Source organism: Aegilops tauschii, chromosome 7, assembly GCF_002575655.3.
Source record: "Aegilops tauschii subsp. strangulata cultivar AL8/78 chromosome 7, Aet v6.0, whole genome shotgun sequence".
In the NCBI taxonomy this organism is placed as follows: Eukaryota; Viridiplantae; Streptophyta; class Magnoliopsida; order Poales; family Poaceae; genus Aegilops; species Aegilops tauschii.
The window spans coordinates 586,722,884-586,743,295 of NC_053041.3; the positions used below are offsets into that span (position 1 = coordinate 586,722,884).

The 20,412-nt window shown below is 44.9% G+C and overlaps 2 protein-coding genes across 7 annotated transcripts; both read left to right on the forward strand.

Annotated features, from left to right (window-relative positions):
• The first annotated feature begins 994 nt into the window (after nucleotides 1-994).
• On the forward strand, nucleotides 995-5,301 carry LOC109756040 (ATP-dependent zinc metalloprotease FTSH 2, chloroplastic). Its single transcript, XM_020314908.4, has 5 exons — nucleotides 995-1,327; nucleotides 2,157-3,293; nucleotides 3,912-4,225; nucleotides 4,490-4,730; nucleotides 4,821-5,301. The coding sequence occupies exons 2-5, from the start codon at nucleotides 2,166-2,168 to the stop codon at nucleotides 5,157-5,159; spliced, it is 2,022 nt and encodes a 673-aa protein (XP_020170497.1). The 5' UTR covers nucleotides 995-1,327; nucleotides 2,157-2,165; the 3' UTR covers nucleotides 5,160-5,301.
• A 3,188-nt stretch (nucleotides 5,302-8,489) lies between these two features.
• LOC109756041 (uncharacterized) lies at nucleotides 8,490-19,220 on the forward strand. Of its 6 annotated transcripts, none has more exons than XM_073505287.1 (18): nucleotides 8,490-9,468; nucleotides 11,043-11,513; nucleotides 11,616-11,759; nucleotides 11,835-13,931; nucleotides 14,015-14,131; nucleotides 14,299-14,481; nucleotides 14,570-14,632; nucleotides 15,139-15,210; nucleotides 15,291-15,560; nucleotides 16,624-16,743; nucleotides 17,221-17,280; nucleotides 17,561-17,601; nucleotides 17,796-17,873; nucleotides 17,958-18,042; nucleotides 18,307-18,364; nucleotides 18,436-18,542; nucleotides 18,680-18,827; nucleotides 18,952-19,220. In XM_073505287.1, exons 1-17 carry the CDS (start codon nucleotides 8,611-8,613, stop codon nucleotides 18,764-18,766), a joined length of 4,911 nt encoding a protein of 1,636 aa, XP_073361388.1. In that variant the 5' UTR covers nucleotides 8,490-8,610; the 3' UTR covers nucleotides 18,767-18,827; nucleotides 18,952-19,220. The 6 variants fall into 6 exon arrangements, with proteins under 6 accessions (XP_073361388.1, XP_073361390.1, XP_073361392.1 ...); XM_073505289.1 differs by having other exon boundaries at nucleotides 18,693-18,827; XM_073505291.1 differs by having other exon boundaries at nucleotides 18,698-18,827.
• Nucleotides 19,221-20,412: the final 1,192 nt, after the last annotated feature.

Here is a 20,412-nt window from a genome sequence, read left to right on the forward strand (position 1 = left end):
TAAGGCATATTTCCTTCAATATTTGCCAGTCAGGAATGGTTAATTAATCTCGGATTAATTAACGAGCCGCTTACGGAAGTGCTACTGTCCGAGACATTGGACCGTGGGCTATTTGCGGACTCGGTCGTGGGCCTGAGCCCAGGCCCATCAACCCGACGGCCTATATAAGAAGGCGCTGGCCAGTTGAGTGAACCCTAACTCAGTTCACTCACTCCCTCTCGCACAACCCTAGGCGTCATCTACTATGCCTCTCTCTGTGCTGCTTCCGGCGATCCCATCCCGACGACCGCGTGCACAGTTGGTCGGGAGAGCAGGTGCCTCCGGAACCCTGTCGTTCGAGATCCTGTCCGGGAGAACGGCAATAAGGCTTTTGGGGAGCGTCTCGAAGCGACTGCTCCCGACCCGTCCCCGTCACCGTCCGCCTCTGCTTCCACTACTCCCCCTGTATCGACACCATGGTTGAAGACGCCGCCGCCAAGAAGAAGGCCGCGGACGATGCCGAGGCTGCTGCTACCGCCGCCGCGTTGGCCTGGCCAACTGGAGGGTATGATCTGTTCATTCCTCGTTTACTCGTACATGTGCTTGCCGTATATATGTTGTTCATAGATGTTTCGGTTCTATGTACTGTACATGCTCACATGCTATGCTTAGGTATCGGTATATGAGATGCATACCGTATTTGCCATGTTTAATGCTTACTCGTGGATTAGATTAGTTGGAAAAGTGCTAATATTCTGAAAGGAAAACAAGTAAGCTTAAGCGGGAAAAGTCTTGAGGCGACACGAGGCTGAGGCCCGACGAGCAGCTGATTGCACTGCCACAGCCAGTGACTGGCACCTCACCGGTGGGAGGGGGTCCAAAGTTCGTCCCTTCCTTGGCACGCGACGACAGGACACGAGTCCACAGAGGTGGTTGCGTGAGCGCGAGCCCGGCCACGACGCCGATGCCACTGGCCACGAGAAAATAGTTCGCCCATTTTCACTCGAACCAGTAGTCGACCAGAGACTCGTTTTCACCGCCCGCTGGGGGCTACGTCTATGTGGGCTCATCTCTTCCTTATCGACGCTGTGGGCGCAGAGCCGCCCACGTCGCCCATCCCCTCCCCCCTACCGAAATCCCCACGCAACTGCGCACCACCGGAGGACACAAAACCACCACCGCGAGGGCCGGAGGAGGAGGAAAAATCTGCGGCCGCTAGCTCCTCGTCGGCCAGTCAGTCCTGCCCGCTACTTATACGCTCCGCTCGGCTCGGCTCACCCCTCTCCCCTCACAATCGCCCCCTTCCCCCATCCCTCCTCCGCCCCGGCCCCGATCCAGCTCGTCTCAGGTGCGTCACGCCTCCCTACCCGACCGACTGACCTGAGCTGAGCTCCCGTGATTTGATTTCTTCCGAATTTCCGCTTCAATCCTGCTTGCTTGAGCCCTGTGCGGTGGTACCCCGCAAGATTCCGTTGTTCTCCCCCTCCCGCCTGTGGTTCTGGGGCAAGCGTTTTGTGTGCTAGTAGTGTTCGTCTGGGTGTCTGCCTGGAGCGATTTTTGTGGGATGATTCGGGCTGGGGAGGCGGATGGATGTTATGCTGTTGTTAATCTAGGTTCTGGTAGCTGCGAGGTTAGTGAGACCGTTTAGATTGCTCATCTCGGTTACGTAGTAGAGTAATCTGAAGAACATGCAAGCTACTGGGAGCGCTTTGAGGGCCTGGATCGACAGATGGCTCTAGTTGCTTCTAGTTCAAGGAAGGAAGGAATGGAGGAATGGTTGGTCGCACCTGTAGTTTGTCTGGTTCCATTCTAGTTCTCCATCAGGAGGAACTCTTGTCTGGTGGACCAAGCCTTCTTGCTGTGAAGCATTTTACATGCCAAGGCTTGGTGGTAGCCGGTGTCCAAAATGAAACAAATTGTTCAGACTTCAGGCTTATTAGGGGGTGTGCTCTTCTGATTTGTGATTCTGATAGGACTTTTCTGCTCGTAGCATTGGTCGATTTCATCGAACTGAATTGATTATACAAAGCATTAAACACTTAGGGAAAGTACTTGCCTGCGTGCAAAAATCACTTTTACAAGAATTAATTCGTTCTGTCTCTGATTGATGCTGAGGACAACAATTATTTCCTGTCTCTTATTCACGCTGATGATATCTCCTTTCATTTCATCTGCAGTAAGCAAACATGGCGCCATCCATGAGTCTCGCAGCGAAAGGGCTGCTCCCCTTCGGAGCGCTCCCCTCGAGCGGCGTCGCACAGAGGCCGGTGTCCGTGACCGCCTCCCTGGAGCACAAGCCGAACGATTCCAAGAGGAAGCTCCTGAAGCTTGCGCTCGGAGGAGTCGGCCTGCCCGCCTTGCTGACTGCCAACAAGGCTCTCGCCGATGACCAAGGTGTGTCTTCCTCCAGGATGTCCTACTCGAGGTTCCTCGAGTACCTCGACAAGGACAGGGTGAAGAAGGTCGACCTGTTTGAGAACGGGACCATTGCTATCGTGGAGGCTATCTCTCCCGAGCTCGGCAACCGCGTGCAGAGGGTCCGTGTGCAGCTTCCCGGCCTCAGCCAGGAGCTTCTCCAGAAGTTGAGGGAGAAGAACATTGACTTTGCTGCACACAACCAGCAGGAGGACTCCGGTAACCTCCTCTTCAACCTTATCGGGAACTTGGCCTTCCCGCTTATCCTTATCGGCGGTCTGTTCTTGCTGTCGAGAAGAGGAGGATCTGGTGGCATGGGTGGACCCGGTGGGCCTGGCTTTCCTCTTGGCTTTGGCCAGTCCAAGGCCAAGTTCCAGATGGAGCCCAACACCGGTGTTACGTTCGATGATGTTGCTGGTGTTGACGAAGCAAAGCAGGACTTCATGGAAGTGGTTGAGTTCCTGAAGAAGCCAGAGAGGTTCACCGCCGTTGGTGCCCGCATTCCCAAGGGTGTGCTGCTTGTTGGTCCTCCTGGAACTGGTAAGACTTTGCTTGCCAAGGCGATCGCAGGAGAGGCTGGCGTGCCATTCTTCTCGATATCGGGTTCTGAGTTCGTGGAGATGTTTGTTGGTGTTGGTGCCTCCCGTGTTCGTGATCTCTTCAAGAAGGCCAAGGAGAATGCTCCTTGCATAGTGTTTGTTGATGAAATTGATGCTGTTGGGAGGCAAAGAGGAACAGGTATCGGTGGTGGGAACGATGAAAGGGAGCAGACTCTCAATCAGCTACTGACTGAGATGGATGGTTTTGAGGGAAACACTGGCATCATTGTTGTTGCTGCCACCAACAGGGCTGACATTTTGGATTCCGCTTTACTTAGACCTGGACGCTTTGACAGACAGGTTAGTTCCTATCCAGCTTTTTTAAGGTTAATAACATCAGTCTGGAATTTAATTTGCATGGTCTAAACCCTATTTGCATATTCTTATCATTGCAAATCTTCCTGCAAAAGTGTTTACCTTACTTTGTTCTTTCTTACTAAGATCCTCAGGTTCTTTCTATCCAGCTTTTTTAAAGGTTAATAACATCAGTCTGGAATTTAATTTGCATGTCCCTATTTCCATAAGGTTAATAACATCAGTCTGGAATTTAATTTGCATGTCCCTATTTCCATATTCAGGGGTGCATGGAAGCTTTGCTATCCATGTGCCAGAGCCATGAGTTGGTCGCGAGATCTTATGGATTTCACCTCTAGCCTACCCCAACTTGTTTGGGATTAAAGGCTTTGTTGTTGTTGTTGTCCCTATTTCCATATTCTTATCATTGCAGTTATTCCTGCAACAGATTTTAGAAAAAAAATCTTAGTGAGGTTCTCATGTGCTTGTAAACCTCTAGTCCAATTCTAGTTCAGAGCTTGAACTATCTTTGAGTATCTTAAAACTTGGAACCTGTTAGAACCTATTTTTAAATATTCTGGATCTTGCTTAACATTTGGATATACCTTGTAACTTGTTTCACAGGTGAGTGTTGATGTTCCTGATGTACGTGGAAGGACAGAGATTCTCAAGGTGCACGGTAGCAACAAGAAGTTCGATGCTGATGTTTCCCTTGAGGTCATTGCAATGAGAACACCTGGGTTCAGTGGAGCAGACCTGGCGAATCTTCTGAATGAGGCAGCCATATTAGCAGGCCGACGTGGGAGGACCGGAATTTCCTCGAAGGAGATTGATGATTCAATCGACAGAATAGTGGCTGGTATGGAAGGAACTGTCATGACAGATGGGAAGAGCAAAAGCCTTGTTGCTTACCACGAAGTTGGGCATGCAGTTTGTGGGTAAGGGGGAATCTTCATCTCTTCGAATCCCGCATTGGATCTGATAGATTTCTCAGCATTTCTGTAGTGCATTTAGATACTGTTTTGTGCTAGCGAAGACTTCCGACCTCCTTTTGCATGCACCATTATGTGTGTTAAGATGCTTTTTTCTCTGAAGAGGATACTGTAGGCTTATGCTTTCAGGCGTTTCCCGTTCTTTTTTATTACTCGCATTGCAAACTTCCCAACAACCTGGTTCATATCTGAAGATGTTACTTTTTGCAGAACTTTGACGCCTGGCCACGACCCCGTCCAGAAGGTTACCTTAGTTCCAAGGGGTCAAGCCCGTGGTCTCACCTGGTTCATTCCCATGGATGACCCAACGCTCATCTCTAGGCAGCAGCTCTTTGCCAGAATCGTCGGCGGCCTTGGCGGCAGAGCTGCTGAGGAGATCATATTCGGAGATTCTGAGGTGACCACTGGAGCTGCCGGTGACCTGCAGCAGATCACCGGCTTAGCCAAGCAGGTATGCTCCCATTTTGTCATAACGTCTTCTGCTAATCTATCAGATTTATCTAAACGTTTCATCGTACTGATCGCGATTCTCCTGCTGCAGATGGTGGTGACGTTCGGCATGTCGGACATCGGCCCGTGGTCTCTGATGGACGCGGCGCAGAGCGGGGACGTGATCATGCGGATGATGGCTCGGAACTCCATGTCGGAGAAGCTGGCGCTGGACATCGACTCGGCGGTGAAGCAGCTGTCGGACCAGGCCTACCAGATCGCCCTGCAGCAGGTGAGGGACAACCGCGTGGCCATGGACAAGATCGTGGAGGTGCTCCTGGAGAAGGAGACGCTGAGCGGCGACGAGTTCCGGGCCATCCTGTCCGAGTTCACCGAGATCCCCGTCGAGAACCGGGTGCCCCCGACGCCCCAGGCGGCCGTCCCGGTCTAGGTTTGCCCGCGTTTATAGGGTTGGAGAATTTGTTGTTGTTGTAAGATGTTCATATTTCTTGGATGTACACTAATTCCTACTGGAGGCACGGCATGTAATGTAACTCACTCGCGGTTAATTATAAGATGTAATTACTTGGGAAGGATTTCTGCGCGAGAGCTCCTGGTTTCCCATTGGCAGGGAAACTCTGCTTTCTCCTGATGCAGAGGGGAAGAAAAAGAGCCTTGGATGGTCTTTGTCAGGTTTCGGCATTTCGAACCTGAACTTCTACATTCAACAGTCAGTTCATCGTATGATCTTTCGAACAAACTTTGGTTTTAGTTTGGTTTCGTTAGTAAATTTATGTATAAACTGATTGATTAAACTATGGCAGTGTGTGGATATCAAACTCGGATGCCAAGTCTACTCGTGTGTGATGTTTCGTGAAAAAGAAACCAGGAAATGTATCCGTGGCGAAGAAAATACAGTCTGACGTACTCCATCCAAACAGTTTTTTCTTATACATAGGAATTTTTTGTCTTTTTGCCACGGATACATTTATTTTTTCATGAAATTTCACAGAAGTAGATTGGACACTCAGGTTTGATATCCCAAAATCTTTTTTTTTAATCCCTGTATTTTCTTTTTGAACTTAAAGTTCATATTGGGGTGTGGAGCACCCAGTTGCCCTAAATCCTCTTCCACAAGTTTGTGGCTTCACAAGTTTTGGCTAGTGTATCACTTCTCTGATTTCAATCTAGACTTTTGGTAGGACTGTTCACATTGGATATCTATCAGTCAGTTCACCATCTTGCCAAAGTGGTGGTCTCCAGTCAGTGTTCTAACAATGAGTCAGACGACCACATGACTAAACTTTTGACAAAGTTGCCATCAGTTCTCTAGAGAAGAAAAGGATACCTGCAGCAAAGAGCACTCAACGTGTCCTCTGCCATCGCATAGAACAAATGCCATGACACATGGCGTTATTTGTCTCGTCCATTATTAGGTAAAACAAAGGAAACGGCCTAGGTTGATATTTTGGGCAGAAGAGTAGTTGTACCTCTTTCCCTAGATCAATTTTTTTTAGCACAGATCCTTACAAACACACCCATATAAATAATAAAATTACAGTCAAGTCATTGGGAGTGTTGAAGTCTTCTTCTTACCTTCATCCATCGTTGGTGCGCCGTGAGCATAGCTCGATGCCTCCTCGGCGGAGCAAACTTTTATAAAGCCAGGAACTTGTGTAGGCATGGCTGGGAAGTCGTCGATGCAAACCAGGAGACATCGACGGGCGCGATCTACGAAGCAAATCCCCCGAGAAGAAAACGCCAATATGGCCCTCTAAAAACTCCGAAGACCACGAGCGCCGACTAAATACAAATGGAGGATCCATTGAAAACCTAAACCGACCAGATCCCGGAAGACCCATCGGAGACATGGCTCCGCACGCCCTCCCGCCGGTGATATGCACACCACGGAACGGGGAAAGGGCAGGGATAGCATTAATCCTGCATTGGGATAGCACTGCCGCAAAAACCAAACAAGAAGACTCCCTAAAGAAAAACTGGAAAAATTTACTCATGTCGCTGCATTATAGGTCCGGGTATGAATATGATGTTGAGCTCACTACTGCCCAGGGCCGCGCGCCGAGACCCTCTTCTCCGATGACCTAGCTAGGCCAGACCGCCGTGGAAGATCGCCACGCTAGATCCCTTTGTCCGCCGCCGTTGAGCACGGTCTGACGCAAATCACTCGAATACGCATCTCCTTCGCCATCTCGCAATCGCCCCCTAGGCCTCCATAATGGGCTGCCCCTGAACAGAATCTCCTCGCCGCCGCCGTCCCGTTGGCTTTGCCCGACCACGTACCCAGGCGACGGCGAGAGGAAGAGAGGATGGGTGGCAGGCACAACCGCTCTCTTACGAGAGGAATACGTTTCGTAACTTGAGTATGAAAAGCTCCCATGGGATCAAATCAGCAAGCCACTCCATCCAACGATAAACCAAATTATAACTTTAGAGCTGTCGCACAATCAAACCTGAATGACATTTTTGTACTTCTTGTTTTTTTTTGCAGTTACTTCTTCAATCTAGAGAAGAAAAACAAGGAGCAGTAAAGAAATTATTTTATCCAATTTGGAAAGATGCCATTCAAATGACTATTCATGCACATTTTTGTCTCTAGCAATGGCCAGATGATAAAATGTGGATGGAGGTAAGAAATGGCCCATGGGAAGAATTCTTCTTTGCCTTTTCTCTTTCCGAAAATGACTCAAATCTATTATTAGTGCTCACCAGAAGTGCTAATATAATGTAGCCAATATTCCAGTGATTGGTTTAACAGGTGTTCCATTTTGCGGTTCATAATTTGGATCGGTTCATCTCTATAGTAATGGGGATAACTAGACTGTAAACAGTGGCGGGGCCAGGAATTAAGTATCAGGGGGCCAAATGACTTGAAACTTTTGATCACAAGGGCCAAACAATACTAATACATGTATTTTTGTCTAAATTATACAGTCTTCATCTACTAATTAGCAGCAAATCACTCATCTTAGGGGGGGCCAGGGCCCCTGCTGGTCCCCCCTGTCTCCGCCACTGACTGTAAACATGAAAAGGCAGGAGCGTACCAGGTCCTCATTGCCTCTCGACCTCTACATCAGAACAATGAACACATCATATTCAAAAGTTTATCGCATCACTACATTAATTACGAGGAGCCAATTAGGATTAGGAAGAAAACCCCTCGAGAAAATCATCTCGACTCCCGCTTTCTTACATGGTCCGCTGGATCTTCCCCTTATTGGTTCTATATACTCCTGATCTAGCTTTGCCCTCCTCTCCTTTGCCTCTCCCCGTTGCCCCTTCAAGTCATGTGTCATCGTTCTTCATCTCCTTCAAAGGCCTCTCATTTCTCCTCCTTATACTATCACCCGTCAGCGGTGACCATACTTTTGCTTACCCTCCCCCACCCCTCAGACTTGCCCACCATATCATTACTGGGGTAGGGGGGAGGGTACTGTGTTCACCAGCACCATCCATCATCTTCCTCATCGGCACCACCACGGTCACAAGTCGCATGATGCGGGGACGCCACCTCCCATTCCCCTCGATTACCGTAATGTTCCACCGAGTCCGTCGTGCAATTTTCAGAACCCTAACCTCGACGCAACAACAAAAATCACCTTGCAATCGTACCAAAAAAAAAATGAAACCACACATAATTCTGACCTTTGCTTTGCACAAGAGGAAGAACCGGCAAAGAACCATAACTGCCCTGTCTGTCTCACAGGTTGGGGCCAAACACGACAAAAACATGGCCGCCGCACAACAGAATCAGACCCCCCAAAAAAAAAAAAGTCACACACACGTTCTCAAGCGGTGCGGCGCGGTGGCTCCTCCCCATTCCCGAGTTCCGACCGGCCACCGAGACACGGACACACACACACCCCCCGCGGCTCCGACCGACCATGGCCGCCGCCCTCGCGTCGCCGCGCACCGCGCGGCAGCTCGTCGACGCCCTCACCGCGCACCTCTCCCTCTACCACGCCGCCAACCCTAGCAGCCCCTCCGCCCCCTCCCCCTCCCCCTCCCCCTCCCCGCGCGCCGCGATCCTGCGGTGGCTGGCCGCGCTGCCGCCGCCGGCGCGCGCGGCGGCCTGCACGGCCCTCCTGCCGCCGCACGCCGCGGCCGCGCTCCTCTCCATGCTCCGCCGCCTCCGCCTCCGCGGCCACTCCTCCTTCTTCGTCCTCGCCGACCCGGCCCCCACCGACCCCTCCTCCCCCACCGTCCTCTCGCGCCTCTCCCGGGGCCTCCTCGCGCGCGCCGCCGCCGCCTCCCGCGCGCACGAGCTGCTCTTCGCGCGCGCCCTCCTCTTCACGGCCACCCCCGCCTCCCCCCGCCCCGATGCGATCACGCTCGCCGAGCCCCTCCTCGCCGACCTCGACGCCTTCGTCGCCGCCATGGACGAAATCTGCGGCGGCGCCTTCCTCCGCGCAGGCGACGGCGAGGTGGATTTGGCCGCATTGGCGTCCGAGGAGTTCCCCGAGCTGCCCTGGCTCAAGGCCAAGGGGTACTACGTGATCGAGGAGTTCGTGGCCAACTGGGTCGAGATCGCGCTGCGGATGTCGTGGGCGGCGGCCGCGGCCGGGGGAGGCGCCGGCGGGAAGAAGGCGGTGAGGGTCGGGAGGTGCGTCAAGGAGAAGGCCGGGCTCGCGTCCACGGCCTTCTGGAGGGAGAAGGGGTATGTGGACTGGTGGATGCGGCTGGAGCCCCGGGTCAGAGCAAGGATCACTGGGGCCTTCTTCGGGAAGAGTGCAAAGGCGCTGGTAATATGTCCTCTCACTCTGCGTTTCGACATGTTTTTTCGTTCATGGCTATGGAGTGCTATGGTCGATGCTTGTCTCAGTTGTATGCAATTTAATTTCAGACTATATATATAGCTTGTGTATGCAAAGTGCAAAAGTTTCAGAGCAATTTTATTCAAGTGAAACCAAACCCTGACAGTAACACATTTGCTTCTTATTGTACATGACTATGTGTATTGTGCTGAAACATCTGTCTGATCTAATTAGAATGTATAGCTGAGTTAAATAGGTCTGATTTTCGTTTTATGGGGTGGTAGAGGCAGCATCCATGTCTTTTGGGTAGCTAGTTGTTGTTTTTTCTGTATTGCAAGAAAGGAGATAATGTTGGCTGAATGTGCTTGAGGAAGAAAAGTAAAAAAAGTGATGGGAATTGCATGCCTAGAATGCTGTTCACTTATTGTCATCATATTTAGAATCAGCTGTTTTAAGTAAAGTAGGCTCTGAGAAAAGCCTTCCAGAAAAAGCTAAACAGCACAAATATACTGCTCTTGGATCCATGATTTTAATTATGTAGCATTCTGTCTGGGAGGCTCTAGTGAAGGATGGATTGGAAGAATATGTTATTATTTAAGATAGAAGAGTGAGTTCACTGATATATTTAGTCAGATAAAAAATACTGACGCTTAATGCTTTACATATTGTTTTGGAAAGATCATATCAGACGTTCTGCCAATGTAATGTACTCCCTCCGTCCCAAAATTCTTGTCCTGGATTTGTCTAGATACGGATGTATCTAACACTAAAACGTAACTAGATACATCCGTATTTAGACAAATCTAAGACAAGAATTTTGGGACGGAGGGAGTATGTTTAGAGGGTGGAAGTAACTTTTGGTGAAATATCTGCACTTACATGACTAAACTATTTGGCAAATGACATATTGACTTCGCTTGCCAAAATGTGCATTCTTTTGAATTACAAGCATAGACAGTCCATACACTCTTTCATAATCAATGCATCAGGAATGATTATCATGTTCTTACTAGACTGAACAAACCAAAGATCTGATCACAAACCAATCATTTATTGAAAACAACTTTGAGGCCTTGTTGACTCAAATGGTTTGCTTTTTGTAAATCCTTTGTAGGAGTGCTTTTAATATAAATTCCACAATAGGTTGACCACAAGTAGGTTACTTTTGGCCTGGACAATTTAGTGTGTCCCACCCACAGTTCTCCTCTAGCTTATGTGTAAACTTTCATTTTCAGTATTGATTTGTCTGTCTTTCTTGGGCAGTCAGATACATGCAGATTGACAAAATGGTCGTCCTTTTATCAAAAACCCGATTCAGTGTTTCTTTTAAATACCGACTGAAGAAATTGCTATCCTGAATATGCTAATTGCTTATGTTGACCAGCCCGCTGACACGGTGTTCATGAACAATCAGCTCTTTGCCACCCCATACCTTCTTGTTTTACATATTGCTAATGTTGGGAAGAGGATCACTAAAGTTGGTGTCATTGGTGTGCATTTAATCTGAGGAAGTTGCTATGCCAACTATATCTAAGTCACATACTAATAGCTCAAGTTTGCAGGCTAATGAGATTGAAGGATCAGATGTTGCTTCTAGTGATTCTGGATCATTTCTTGCAGACAGTTTGTATGGAAGTACACGGCAGTCTTTTTTCAGAAAGAATCAACCTGGTTGTGGTGATGTTGCAAGCATTCTGTCTTGTAAAAAGAAGCCTGCTTTTGCTAAAGAATTAAAAAGATTGCTAGTGCTTCAGGAGATAGTGTGTTTAAAGAGCAATATTACTTGCTGTGGCGGTGATGCAATCTTTCTCACTTCATTAATGTCAGCTGGCACTGTTGCTGACAATATACTCATGAGATTACGAAGACTTCTCATGGTGGTGTCGATGGAAAGTATAAATTTGGAACTCATTGGGGATGGAGCATCAAATAATCCAAAAAAGAATGTTGAAAAGACAAGTGTAGGTTCTCGAAAAGGAAAGAAGAAGTCTAGTAGCTCGAAAAAGCTAGCAGCGTCTTCCAAGTCGTCCAAGGTATAGTTCATTCATGCCCTTCTTCCTATAGTTTGTTATTGGCACGGGGCTGTATACTTCAACAAGCAAGTTAGCTTATTTGACTTAAGGACTCTTTTCCAGGACAATGGATGCAGTAGCACAGAAACCCGAAATTCTAGGATTGTGTCGAAATCAAGCCAGCAGACTCCATCTGTTCGATGCACTATTATTGGACCCGCTTCTGAAGGAACTCCTTGCAAAGAAATTGCACCAGTACCAAAGGCGGTAAGCATATTTTAGCACAATCCTACTTTGTGTTTGTTAAGTCATGACTTACGAGTGGCATACTATATATTTTAGGAGCAAGCTATCAGGTTGGCGGATTGCAATAATCAGTGTAACAAAAAGAAAAACAAACGTAAAGGGAAAGCAAAACTCTCTGATCTTATGAGAGCTGAGAACCCTGGACCTGGCAAACTGAAGACAGCTGTTGCTCATGTTGCTACAGAAGCCTTGCATAAATCTGCCGAAGCAGTAGATGCCCCACTGCGTGTCCCATCTCATGTGAATACATCCAGCAATGACATCCCTGAAGCAGTGGGTTGTTCTGAGTCTTCAAGTATCTTTGATGGAACTGAAGAAAAAGGCATCAAAAGCAGCAGAAAACTGGAAGACACCTTATGTTCTTCTATGGTTATCTCATCAGTAACCACAGAGTGTTGTCAGAGTGCACAAAAACCTGCCAACTTTAGTGTGAATGAGCAGAGCCCATCACACACTAGTCTAAATGAATCCATGGTCCAACCATCTTTATGTTCACCTTCCAGTAGTGATAATGTTTTATCTGGTAATCCATGTAGAAACTCTGCTGACTCCTTGGTAAGATCTGCACAGGATAAGACTGGCTGTGATATAACACAGGGAGCTTTGCATGGACTTGCTCCTGGTGTTGGTAAAGGATACGAGAAACAAGTGGATCATAGTTCTGTTGTGACAACCGACAAACTTTTACCATCAGTCATTCCTGCTAACATTCTCCAAAGTGCTATAAGTGACAATGGTACAGCAGTGAAGAATGGTGTAGATGAATATTATGCATTCAACCGGAACCTACTGGGAGGAACGTCATACGAGTGGCCTAGTGTAGCACCCCATTTTGTATCACCTGAAATGCAACAGCGCCCTGCCGCAGCAGACAGGTTGCATCTTGACGTTGGTTACAGATGGCCTACTCAATTTAACCAACCTTTCATTCCTGCCAACCATCAGGTGAGAAGCTCACCAGTTGAAGCTGGATGCAATCAAATGTTATCTTCTCTGTCAGTGCCCTTAAGTTTTGATTGGCCTCCTGTTTTCAGAGGTTATGGTAAATTGACTCAAAATGCTGCTTTAAGTTATGATCCGGTATTTGCCCCACATATGCAGTCTTCTGCTTGGCCTGGGTTTCCTGCTCAACTAATTCAGAGAGGTGGCATTTGCAGTGAAAAAGATAGGAAATATTTTAGCGATAGTGACCCAAGAAACACATCAGATGTTGGGGATGATACTGAAAGCTATTGGTTTTCTGAAGAAGAATCAGATGGCCGCGCAACTTCTGGAAGAGATATTAATCAATATTTTGGCGGAGGCGTGATGTATTGGAGTCCTGCAGAACATGCCGGAACGGGCTTTTCTAGGCCACCATCTCTTAGTTCAGATGACAGTGCTTGGGCATGGCATGAGGCAGATGTTAGTCGAGTTGTCGACGATCTGGCTATTGGGATTCCATCATCAACATATAATCCAACTGGTCCATCGTCACCACCATCCAGCCCAAGCCCATTCTGTTCCCAGAATGAACCTTCTGATCCTTCCCCTCAGCCTGCTTGTCACTCAGTGGCAGGGAATGACATCAATAATGAAGCTTCACATTCTCCATCTTCCATGCAAGACAGTCCTGAAGATAAGAGTACTTCGGCTGTAAAGAGTCCATCTTGTGCCAGTGAAATAGTAAAGGGAGATACATTACCATATGCAATGCTGCGGCCAATAGTTGTTTCTAATATATCACGAAGGCTATCAAGATCTGACTTTAGGGGTGGTCATGATCACAGGAGCCCATGTGTGTCTTCGACCAGGAGGGATATACCTCTTGTAAGAAGACCTCCATCACCAGTATTACTTAGTGTTCCTCGCATGCCTCGGCCACCTCCTCCCTCTCCTGTTGGAGAGTCAAGAAAACGTGGATTCCCAATTGTTAGATCTGGCAGTTCAAGCCCGCGGCATTGGGGGATGAGAAGTTTGTTTTCTGATGATAAAATTTTCAATAGGGCTCAGTTTTGCTTGGATGGCCCTGAAGTCGTATGGCCTTCATGGGTGAATAAAGGCACCTCTACTGGTACACTGGTACAATCAATTGAGGATACTGTCTTGCAGGACCACCTTGTTAAGATTTCACAGCTTTCACGTGATCAACATGTAAGGAAGTAATTTCCATTCTTCTATTACTGACAAGTATTTTTTATGCAGTTTTTATGCGTTGCTGACATATGTTTTTGCAGCCAGATGTTGCAGTTCCTCTGCAGCCACCTGATATGTTAAATGGTTCACCTCACAAGGCGTCCCTTTCTTTGATGCACAATGCTCTACATGAAGAAATTGATCAATTCTGTAAGCAGGTATTCACCCTTACCTCCTGCGTTTTGCATCATCACAACTTTCATGAATGTGCGCTATCAATCATTAATCGTTACTCTGATGCCTAGTAATTGCATGCCGTGCCTTAGTTTGTGCATGTGAAATTCCTCCTTTGATGGGTGTTGATGCTATTCATTATACTTGCAAGGTTGCTGCTGCAAATCTGGTGACGAAGCCCTATATAAATTGGGCTGTCAAAAGGGTCACACGGTGCCTGCAAGTCCTCTGGCCCCGCTCGCGTACAAATCTATTTGGCTCAAATGCCACTGGTTTGGCCCTTCCAACTAGTGATGTAGATCTCGTGGTTTCTCTCCCCCCAGTCCGAAATCTGGTGAGTTGCATGACCATTAACACAACATAGTAACACAAATACAGTTGTCTTTGTGCCATCATGGAACTAAATTTGTAGCTGTTTCCAGGAACCTATTAAAGAAGCTGGAATTTTGGAAGGCCGCAATGGCATTAAGGAAACATGCCTCCAGGTAATGCATGTCGGCTAATAGATTTTTCGCTCTCTGGATTCTTTAATAGGCGAATGACCTATTATCAGATTTGAACATCAATTTTGTCTAAACAGATATTGAGATGTTAACACTTGATTTTATCTACGTGTTTTTTCTTACACTAAGCTCCTTTCATGGTTTCACCATTGCTGCAACAATATACGGCACTGTTTCTTGTTAGAATTAACATAGGAAATAAGCGAAGCATTAAATGCTTTCTGTTTTTTGTTGCTATATGCTTGTGAGTTGCTACAGATATGTTCTGGATAAGTTAATTTTTGAGTTGTCTACTTTGTATATCTTCGCGGGTCATAGTACATTACTGGCTTTTGGCAATCAACATTTAATTAACAATAATTCTCTTACTATACTTTGTGCATAACTGCACGCCCATGCTTACTTACAATGCATAAATCTTTATATGCTTTTATGCCCAAAGGAAAAAATAAAGCTGATCTTCACAGGTCTTTTTTGTTTTTCTTTAGCATGCGGCAAGGTGCCTTGGAAATCAGGACTGGGTTAGGAGTGATTCCCTCAAAACGATTGAAAACACAGCAGTAAGTCATAATCCCATTTAATTTGCTAGTTTGCCAGCTAGTTTTTATTTTCCTCATTCTTCATCATTAAAAATTTGCAGATACCTGTGATCATGCTTGTAGCCCAAGTACCTTGTGACATAAATATGTCCAATGAGTACCCTTCTGTTCTGGATAGCTCACAAGAAATTTCAGTCAATGTGCTTGGGGAGCAAGGGAGCCCTCCTCGTTCTGACAATTCTAGTTCAGAAGGCAGCAATGCGCTTGCGGGCTCAAAAATGAATAAGGATGATTGTGATGCTGTGCGGTCAATTCGTCTTGATATAAGTTTCAAATCACCATCCCACACAGGACTCCAGACTACTGAGTTGGTAAATCAAAAGCTACTATCAAACATAATATTTTTTAGTTAAATATGTTCTGCTTTGTTTCTATTTGTTGGTTTTAAAGTCAGCCTCCATGAAAAGGTTTTGTTTCTGAGATGTTTGATCACAGTTTGGTAGTTTTGTATCGTTATCTTCAGTTTACTGTAATAGAAAATCAACCTGTATCTAAGTATCACTGAATATTTTGAACAGTTAGTCATGGGGATTACATGATCATGTAATAAAAATACAAATATATTATAAGGTGGAATGCTTAATGGGTAATTGGGTATGAATAAGTACATGCTTAGTTGATACCTGTCTCTTGTAGGCATAGATTATTGCCTTATGTATCCGCTCTATGTAAGATTGCAGTTCAGTATTGTAATAATCTGTGTGTGAAGCATGATCTGAATTCAAATTGTATATACCATTTACACACAAATTTATTGCCATACTTAAGTTGCATCATGTCGATCGTAGGCAGTTCGAATTATCATCATTGCTCTTAGTTCTTATCAGTTGTAACATGTTCGAGAGCACTAATGTTTTCTCATTAAAAAGTACTACCTCCGTATCAAAATATAAGATGTTTTTTGTAGGCTAAACTACAAAACGTCTTATATTTTGGTACGGAGGTAATAGTAATGTTTTCTCATTTGATGCTTACATACATGTCGCCTCAAATGATCCTAAGGATGAGATAATGATGGTTCTTGTGTGATTTCTGTTTTTAATAATGTCATGGTGATGGTTCAACTAAAGAAAAAGAGATGCTGGAAGGCAACATTTATGAGGTTTTGGATTTGTTTAGTATGTAGCGTTCAATACCACCACAATCACTTAGTTTCTTTCTCAAGTGCAAGTGCAAGTCTTGTATACACATGAATGGTCAGCTAGCTAGCTGCTTGGTTAGTTGAACCATGGAACTATCTAACTACATGGTACTGCCACATTCTTTGGTGCCCATGAAATTGTGCTTGAAAGTCATGAATACAAAATTTTCGGGACTAAAATTAGAGATCCAAGTTTGCCATGCTTATTCACCTTCTTTCTTAACTGGCTACAGGTTGGTGAGCTGACTCAGCAATTTCCTGCGGCTTTACCCCTTGCCTTAATCATGAAGAAGTTTTTGGCAGATCGTAGTTTGGACCACCCATATTCGGGTGGTCTAAGCTCTTACTGTTTGGTATGTAGCTTTTCATAATACTCCTGTGATTTCTTTTTGTGTTGATTTATGACTCTGAAAGTTTGTTTGCGCTGGATAACTTCTTTATGTTTACCTACACGCTCTCCAGATCATTGCTTCTGAGTTAGTATAATAATGACTAAAATATCTTCCTTAATTTTAGTAAGAATTTTTCTTGTTAATTTTATCAGGGTTGGTCACAGTTGAATGTTCTATACTTTTGATGGTTTGTCTGGATTAAACTTTTCAATCAGAATTTTTTTTTCGGTCAGATAATATGTCCTCGTAGTGACTGCTAATGTATGTCTAACAGCATTACAAGCACGTTTCCGAGCTAACTTATATTTTCTTATATATTTTCATCTCTGGATAACATACTTGATGCTTACATTTCATGTTAGCATATTATATTTATTAACGACATTAACTCTTGAGATGACCTGTGAAAAGAACTTCATCTTTTAATATCCTTCGCAGGTGTTGTTAATCACTCGTTTTCTTCAGCATGAACATCATCTTGGTCGGCCTATTAACCAAGTAAGTTGCACATCTTGAATAGTATAGCTCACTTAGAATCTACACTATTTTTTCCTTGGTTACTCTATCATGTTTCTGTGAGATATTTGTTTCTGTATCATATATTATATTTTAGTGGTTGGCTCACATATATGTAGATATTTGGTCATCTTTGAGTTTCAAACTTCAGTAGTACCAATGGAAAAATAAAAATTTATCTCTGCCCCCTCTTCTTAGCAAGTTCATATTTTTATTGTAAACTGCCACTAATGCTACATTTTTGCTGTTTTGTGTTTGGCAGAATCTAGGGAGCCTTTTGATGGATTTCCTGTATTTTTTTGGGTAAGTGAGTATGTATGGACACTTTATTGTTTAAAACATAAGGGAAAAGATGAGTACCAGATGTAGAAAAGGCGTGTAAAGTGTGCTAGAATGACTATAGGGGCCCAGTGTATGGTTTCTCTTTTGGGACAGCTAAATTAGCAATATATTGGTGCATCTGACTTCTAACCGCTTTCAAACATTCTGGATGACAGGAATGTGTTTGATCCACGCCATATGCGTATTTCCATCCAAGGAAGTGGAATTTATTTGAACCGAGAAAGAGGGCACAGGTAATAAAAGTCGATCTCAGTAATACATCGTTTATGTCTGTCACCTTCTGCCTATGTTAAGTTTTCATATTGTGGATTTTGCAGCATTGATCCAATTCATATTGATGACCCTCTTTGCCCTGCTAACAATGTGGGCCGGAATTGTTTCCGGATCCACCAATGCATCAAGGTTGGTTGAAATTATCTTTTCTGGACTGCTTGAATCCATCTTTTGCATCTAGAGCGTTTTGGACTTGTGGCAACGCCGTTTTCTGTTATTATGCTCTGTTATATAGTAACTCATCTGACTGGGGAATCCCGGTATCGAAATTTAGTCTTTGCATGGTACTAGTACTAATGCGTTCTTTGTTTGGCCTTTGAAGATATAAATATTCGTTCTGCAAATCACGGATCAATAAGTCTTACTGGTATTTTCTGATGCTTTCCATGGCAGGCTTTTGCTGATGCTTTTGCAGTTCTAGAGAACGAGCTACTACAGTTCACTGCAGAATGTAACGTGCCTGCATCATCATTTAGCCTACTGAAGAAAATAATTCCAAGTATTGATTCTAATGAGTTGTAGCAATGAAGAGAACCCGTGAGTCCACAAGCTACAGGAACTGTTGGGTTGGAATGGCCTCTGCTTGTGTTCTAGACACTGAGTTACTACTGCAGCTGGTGGAAAAGAAGGTCAGTAGAGATAAATTTCCAAGCTGGTCTTAATTCTAGGTTATTTTCTTTTTTCTGCTGTACATCTTAATAGTAGTCCTGTGAGTTTTTAGCGCTAGTATGTGTGAAAACATTGATAGAAAAATGTTCATATTCAGGTATTCTATTTAGTGCAGGCTTGTTCGAAGGTACAATGCCAGCTGCCCTTCTCTTGCCTCTGGCTGCTTAGAACCCGAGACCGTTGATTGAGGTATTGGGCCGAATTGGATGCAAGAGCAAGATGGTGCTGCACTCTGCACACAGAAGGTACAGCACCTATCACTTCTGTAATACGAGCATATCTAATCACTTTGTAAGTATGTAAATCTCATCCACTTGATACCATAAACGATAGATCCTTAACCTTGTGCCGGTGGTATGTGCTGCCAAGGATGCGGAAATGGACTGGCCTAATGATGTGTGCTGCCAGACCTATAAGGTCAGGGAGGAGCAGTACAGCAGATCCGCACAGAACTCCAGATCCGGAGGAGCACTCGGGATAAGCTCTAGCAGAGGCTCTACATGTTTCCTGAATCATCTGTTCTCTGAACCTTAGAAAATGCTAAGGAAAATCAGAACATCTGGAACAAGTTCTTTGTGCTTTTGGCAGTCAACATCAGCTTGTGGAACAGGAAATGGAGAAATTCTACGAAGGAGGCTACTTGTGTTCGGAAACAGAGTAGGAAGCAACTCCTACTTGGAGCTGGTACAAGGCTTGATACCGGAAGTGGTGTCCGGTGTAGCAAAGCGGTTTTCAGATCGTCGTTTCTCCGGAACAGCAAGATTGTTCCTTGAACACACCAAGAGGGTAACTGCCATGATTACTGCCGTGATCTTGAGTACCAGATTCTTCGTTGCAGTTACTCGCCAATGCGATTGCCGAGCTACTCTTCAGTTACAGTCAGAGCAATCTTTGTGGCATCAGGGACATGGTCAGGTGACGGCGTTGGCTTGTCTTATAAAGGCAGACTTCGTTTCTTGCAGCTGATGAGATTCAAGTTGCTGCTTTTGTAGCGAAGCACACTTCGGTTCCTGCTTTTGTAGCGAAGCAGATTTAAGTTACCGCTTTTGTAGTTTACTCCAACACAAATTTGAAACTAGCATGTTCTTGATTTGTTGCGCTGATGTAGTGATGTTCTTGCGCTTTCTTGTGCAAGTATCGATTTTTGCTTTCTCTGTCACAAGCTATTCTCAAAACTAAGAATTCTTTGAAAAAATTACACATGTAGTAGATGTTAATGTGATATGTACACTTTGCATTTCTTCTAAAGTAATACACATTTTGTGTGACAAAAGGACATCCGTGATGGGCTAACAAGGCCACTTTCTGTGCACAAATTTATTTCCTGTCATTCACTAGCCATAAAAATGCATTATGTTGCACCATTTTTCTTTCTTTTTGCAAATGTGGATGTTACCAGTTAGAAGTCCATTTTAAATTAACAACCCTTACACTCACTTTGGTTTAAAATCTTTGAGATACTAAGCTCCCTCTATTTGAGCATGTTCTACAAGGCATTGCTTAGTTCTTAGTTTTTTATTTCTTTGTTTTCTCTTTTGGTTTTAATATTCTTTTTTATTTTTTATTTTGATTCTTATTTTTTCACATTTTTATTCATGACATTTTTAAAAAATCACGACATTTTTTAAAACCAATGAACATATATTAAAATTCATGAATAAATTTTAAATTCGTGAATATTTTTAAAGTTCATGAACTTTTTAAGGCCTGTTAACATTTTTTAAATTTGCAAACCATTTTTCTAATTCATGAATATTATTTGAAATCCTTAATATTTTTCACAATTAATGATTTATTTAATTTGCATCATTTTTTAAATCCTTGGACATC